Source organism: Convolutriloba macropyga, chromosome 5, assembly GCF_964194025.1.
Source record: "Convolutriloba macropyga chromosome 5, txConMacr16.3, whole genome shotgun sequence".
Lineage (NCBI taxonomy): Eukaryota > Metazoa > Xenacoelomorpha > Acoela > Convolutidae > Convolutriloba > Convolutriloba macropyga.
The window spans coordinates 10,296,466-10,302,655 of record NC_134472.1 but is presented as its reverse complement, the minus strand read 5'-3'; the positions used below and the strand labels follow the sequence as shown (position 1 = coordinate 10,302,655).

Genomic DNA, 6,190 nt, shown 5'->3' with positions numbered 1-6,190 from the left:
ACTTACATTATTAGCTGATAATGATATATCAAATAGTTGTCGCTGTTATGCAGAGAAATTGGTACCGCTATTATGAGAATTATCAAAGTTCTATACCAGAGTAGACGCCTCGAGTTCATGAAATTTGCAGTTTCGCTCGCTTAGAAACCTGATCTTATATAACTCGAGCTCAAACTGCTATTATCGCAAACATGTTCTCTGTTATTTGCTTATTGACCTGATGTTTGCTTTAATCAAACAGCTTTTAAGAACTCACCCTGAATAGAATAGTCCATTTGAACCAGTATTTTGAGAGCATTCTACAAGCCTTGATATCTTCACAGAAATTTGCATCGCCTCAGAACACTAGTGGCAAAATTAAACTTAACAGTTGGTTTTCCAAAAATTTAGTTCTTACAAACGTTCCAACGACTGCTGGTATTTTAAGGATAAAAATTTACAAAATTATCAGCTCATTTTTCTGCTTACGTGAACAAGTTGATCATTTTTTAATGAAAAAGAGAGGTAGAGGTATATACCGAAAAAGCTTTAATTAATGGTTCTGAGGGGATTAATTACCCCCACGCCCCAGACTTCAATTTTCCGTATTAAATTTCCATTACATTGTCCCACTGTGGTTTAAAAAAGTTGGCCGAAATGCGAGTAAACTGTAATAGCCTTCTTACATTTTGTTGACTACCGCATTATATACACTGAGACTGATTAAATCTGATCACAAAAAATTTTATGCAGCTCGCAAATAAAAAAATGAAACAAAATCTGGATAACCCAAATAATAATATTTTGTAAATACGAAAAGTGTGGTTATGCTTTAAAGGTCATCACTATAGAGAAAAAATTACAAACGTTAGTTTTTATCAACTTTCTTTTCGATCAACATTAGCCTTCTCACTTTCCATTCAATATTAATTTTATCATTTGACGCAAAAACTATTCGAAAAAAAATGTCAGCTGAACTTACGAAAGATCAAGAATTTCAACTGAAAAACATGAAGCGTTACATCAGCGAAAAGATGGAAGCTATCACCTCCGCGGATCCGAACACAGAACGAGGTCAGATATCCGTTTTCGAAAATGTCTGGGAGCTGAACAACCGCTTTTTAGAATTCTCGGATAAACCAAATGATTACATAATTGAGCAAATTGGGAACCTCATGATTGAAACAGGAATTTTGAAAGTAGCTGGAACTTACTTAAACAGTTACCTCGCGGGTATAAAAGCAAAACGATTTCCAATTTTTCTCAGTTACGCTACCAAAAATATTTTCTTTTTGATATTCAGCGTGACCGAAAGCATCGCTGTTATTCGTAAAAAATTGGTTGACGATAAGCTTCACCTGAAATTTGTAGAGAGCCTTTCAGTTCAAAATATTGGGTATACAAATCCAGAAATTGCGCGACCTATTCTTGGAATTTTGTACAATTTACTGCAAAAAGTTCCTTTCGTAGAAAGAGAAATGAAACGTTACGGTTTAGTGGCCGCTTGTTTGGAATTGGTAAAAAGTACCCGGAAACCGACGGCTCTAACTGCTTTGTTCACTATTTCCAGTCTTTACTATAACTTCGAAGACCAGGAAATTGAACAAATCGTCCAGGCTGTTTGTGAGATGAAACAGTTGATAATTGGGTCACTTTTGACAGACGCGTTGAACAATTCGAAACACATTCACCCCAAATTCTACATCCCTGTTGCCGACATTTTTCAATGTCTCTTCAGCTTAACAAGATATCAAGATATACTGGCCGAAATTCTGACTGAGAATATAATTCTGTGCTGTGCAAAGTCGCTTCAGTGGAATTTCAGCAAAGTGGAAACAAAATGCGCTTTTAAGTTGCTTGAAAGAATTTCATCGGTCAAAGAAGGCCTGCAGCAAATAACTGAGAACTCTGAATTGTGCGAAACTCTTAAACAGCTCTCTGGTGATCAGGATTTGGATATATCAGGACCAGCTCAACGAGTATCTGCAATTCTGGAGAAAAATTCATCTACTGGAAACGATCAAATCGAAATTATCAGATAAACAAATGCTACTTCAAAAATTACTCATTTTAACAAATAACAACCAACCATTTCGACTGTTGACAGAGAAAAGATCAATTGATTTTTTAATTAAACGGATCTTTTCTGTTACCGGCTCCCAGTCCTGTCTAGATGATAATTTTGCACGGACCCCCCCCCCCACAAGAAATTGAGTTTTTCCTCAATACAAACGCCCTGTTTGCTTTTTATCTCTACCAGAGCGATTGAGTACAATACCTAAAACTCTCACAATTCTCGAAAATTTTAGCAACGAAACAATTAAACCCAAACCAATTCAAAGAAAATTCTTGCAAAGTAAAAATTAATATTCTCTCCAAGCCCTTTTCAAATTCATAAGACTGTCACAGCATGAAAAAGTGAAAAGTTTCGAACTGCAATGAAATTTTTGTTCCGACTCTACTTAGCTCAACTTCTTTTTTTGATCAGAAATTGTCATTCATTAATCAGTTTTAAAAATTTTAATCGAAGAGATGCTTGCAGAGTTGATTGACCGGACCATTTGGGCAAAAATGTTGATAATTTTGCGATAATATAAGCTTTGATTCTAATTTCGTTCAATTTGTGAAAGGTTTTTTGCAAGATTTAGAAACTTTTGCTATTAGTTTTTGATATTATTGTTATCAGCATGATAAAAATTTTATTTGAACGGAATTTCAGTAGCGGCTTAACTGTTATCGTAATTGTGGAAATTGAAATTTTTTGAGCCTTTGGCTGATTTGCACTAGTTGCGTTCATTTTTTCTTACCTTTCTTTCAATTGTCATTATTTGTTGCTAAATAATAATACGGAAATTTACCATAAAAATATTGTTCAACAATAAATTTTTCATGAATGAACTTTTTAACTCAAATTTTATTGCTGTTAATTTAGTCTGGGCTTTCAAAACCTTATTTTTTGTTTCATAAAAAATCTTAGAATATTTTGTTTCATTGCACAAATTTGTCAAAACAAATTATCAGAAACAACTGATCTTTTTTCTTCAAGCAAAAGTTTAAAGTTTTTTTCTCCACTTTCTACTACAATGATTGAAAGACTAAATTTATCTGACTTTCTCAATTTCAATGGAATAAAGTTTTTAGCAATTTTTTGTTTTCCTTCATAGCAAACTTTCCTTAATTTTATACCGCTGCTTTGTTTTTTCAAGCCAGTAAGATAAAACCTTATAGCAAATATCTTCGCAGAAACTAATAGCACATCAAAATCATAGCAATTGTTTTCTATCGATGGAAACATTCTGAGCACAACTAATTTTAAAGAACAGAGTAAATTATAATGTCAATTAAAGCGCTCAATAGATCAATGATTTATCATTAGGTTAAAAATAAAATCAATGAAACGACGCTTGTAACTTAAGAAGTTAAGCAATTGATTTTTAGGAATCTTTTTTCAAACGAAGAAAACTGATCTTAGATGTAAACTCAGTGAGAGTGATTATTGATCTTGTGTGGCTATAATGACAAAGGTCATTGATAAAAATAGTGTGGTTGATATTTTTTTTCCTAAAATTTTTTCCATTGATAGTTAGGGTTTTAATATTTTACATACTCGGACAGCGTAAATTCATGTTCTTTCTGACTATGACGATGTACGGTTACAGAAAACGTATTGCGTAAAAAATAATTCTTATTTTTGGATTCATGGGAGATGGAAATACAAAGAACCCGACCAACGCATTTATGTTTGAAAAACAAAAAAACAGTTTCCCACTTTTCCCAAAAATTTTGATTACTTGAGCCAGTTCATCTCCTGCATTGTTTTTGAATGTTGAGAATTCGCAGCGGTTTTTGGACAACTAATTTGTAAAAAAACATCAGATGATTTGCTCCAAAGATTGACGGAGCAATATTCGTCTTTGTTATTGAATTTTTTTGCTTTCAAGAAAATTATTTTACCATTTGCATTTAATGTTTACATTGTGAAGTGCTTCATTGGTGAGCACATTTTTAATTTTCGAAATTTTCACAAAGAGAAAAACAAGTTTTTTGGATATGCTACGCAACACTTTTGGTTCATTGCAATTGTATAGTAAGAGATTAATTTTTTTTTTCAAAAAGTTCTATAATTTTTCTCTTTACACTGTTGTGATGTTGATCTATGTCGTAAGATATTTAAGCATATTAATGTATAAATACCTGAATAGAAATTTCGTTGAATTTTCCAACGATTTGCAACCTGGATCAATTTTTTCTGGTTCGATTTTTTTTGGTATGGAAGTTGAAATAAACTTCGTCTTCGTGTAGCTTGCAAGTGCATATTTATACTTATTACAAACAACATAATGTTTGATCTGTACGGGAGAGCATTAGATTATGACTTGAATTTTAATAACAACGTTTCTCATTATTTAAAAGTCAACAGGTTGCACTCAAAATTGTAAAAAAAATTGAACAAATAATGGAAATGAGATGTGGAATGTGTGCGTTCACGCATTACCAAGCCTCTTTGTTTTTCCGACCCCCAATTTAGTGGGGAGGGAGGAACTATATACTCAACTGGGTTTTTCTTTGTTCAGTCAGTTTTGGCCGACCGATATATTCATCGTAGAAAATTTTGAGTGGTATCATTAAAAAGAGAGAATCGTTTTACAGGGAGTTATCGAGGTTTAAAGTTTTGTGAACATTCGACTGTTTTTTCATATTTTCAGTAATTTTTGCTAAAATTTAGCACAATTTCGCTTATTTAATTCAATATAAATTAAAATTTTTAGCGGCAAAGTGCTGTTGTTACCATTAGAGATAGAAAAGCGTTGCTGAATTGTTTGATTGAATTTCTTTTTTGGCTTAAATTTTTGACAAAATTCATACTTTTTTCATCCAAAATGGCACAAAAAATGCATTTCTGGTCCACTTTGTTAAAATTTGCCAGACTTAATGACCTAGAAATCATAACACAGACTCCCTTACCTCAAAAAGAGCGCTAGTTCTAGATAGGCGCCGTATAAAAGTATTCTGGAATTAAAATTTTGCCGTTTTTTGCGGATTTAACTCGATAATTATACAAAATGCACATTTTTTTTCAATATTTGAAGAATTTCACACAACAATTGGTCTAATTCGCAAATACTTGGAACACTTGATTGGTATGCTGGAGGCGCAAAAAATCAGGGAGAGATTCGATATATCATGGACTCATAGAATCAGAGACTATTTGTTTTTTGTTTTGATGCTGCCTTTCTTCAAAATATTTTGCTTTTGTTTTTTTAGTGTTAATTACTGACAATATTTTTTATTTACGGCTCGCTTAAAGACATCTCCAGTTTACGTAGATTTGAGGCTGAATATGGATACAGTTTGTTTTTAGAGAATCAAAGGGTTTTTATGGCTCTGAGGATGAGTTTTAGTAAAAATTAACTGAAATCTTGTCTTTTGCCTTCACTTGTTATTCTTTTGTCAGTCTGATTTTTAAGTTTAACCACTCAAAGATCTAAATTTCTTCATCAAGAGGCGCAAGTGAACCTTTTCAATTCTTTCGATTGTTACCTAATGTCTGTTATATTATTGAATGTATTTGTTTCAAGGAAATTTCTGTGGTTTTTTGAAATTATCAATTTTTTTTTATTATTTTAATTAACATTTTGCTTATTATCAGTAAGTTCGGGTCAACTTTTCCTCCTTTTAGAACAAAAATTTATTTTGCGGCCGATTTCTTTAACAAAAGGTTTTCTTGCTTTTGGTACTACGAGTTTTCTAACAAAATCTTCTGATTTTTGTGCATAATTGCCCATTTTTGCTGTTGTTTTTGTTTCTTTTGTAAAGTGTCATATTATTTAACAATCTAATGGAAACCAACTTTAAAAATTTTGAAACTGAAAATGATTTTTGTTTTCATAACATATGGTTTGAAGGGCTGCGACACCGTTCTCTTGCAGAAATTGGTAGAGTTTTTTATTTTTGACTTTATTTGTTATTTTTTGTTGTCATATGCCAAATATTGCGTAATTAAAGGTCTCAGTGGCCAACTATAGATAAACAAATGATTTTAATAGCTGATATCGGTAAATAGCTTATGGTTGTTTTGACTTTCGAATTAAATTTCTAAAAAAATTAATAGTACTCTTCAACTTATCCTTTTTTTTTGGTTTGCGTTTTTTTTCGTATTTTACTATCTTGTATCATTTTTGTAAATTAGTTTCATTATTTAGAGCTTCTT

The 6,190-nt window shown here is 32.0% G+C and overlaps 1 protein-coding gene across 1 annotated transcript; it reads left to right on the top strand.

Annotated features, from left to right (window-relative positions):
• The first annotated feature begins 251 nt into the window (after window positions 1-251).
• Window positions 252-2,115, top strand: LOC142339783 (uncharacterized). The gene is made up of 2 exons (XM_075390043.1): window positions 252-348; window positions 572-2,115. The coding sequence occupies exon 2, from the start codon at window positions 945-947 to the stop codon at window positions 2,019-2,021; it is 1,077 nt and encodes a 358-aa protein (XP_075246158.1). The 5' UTR covers window positions 252-348; window positions 572-944; the 3' UTR covers window positions 2,022-2,115.
• The last annotated feature ends 4,075 nt before the right edge of the window (window positions 2,116-6,190 follow it).

Excerpts from the sequence above, each read along its gene's own strand:
- LOC142339783 (XM_075390043.1), top strand. The coding sequence starts at position 945 with ATGTCAGCTGAACTTACGAAAGATCAAGAATTTCAACTGAAAAACATG.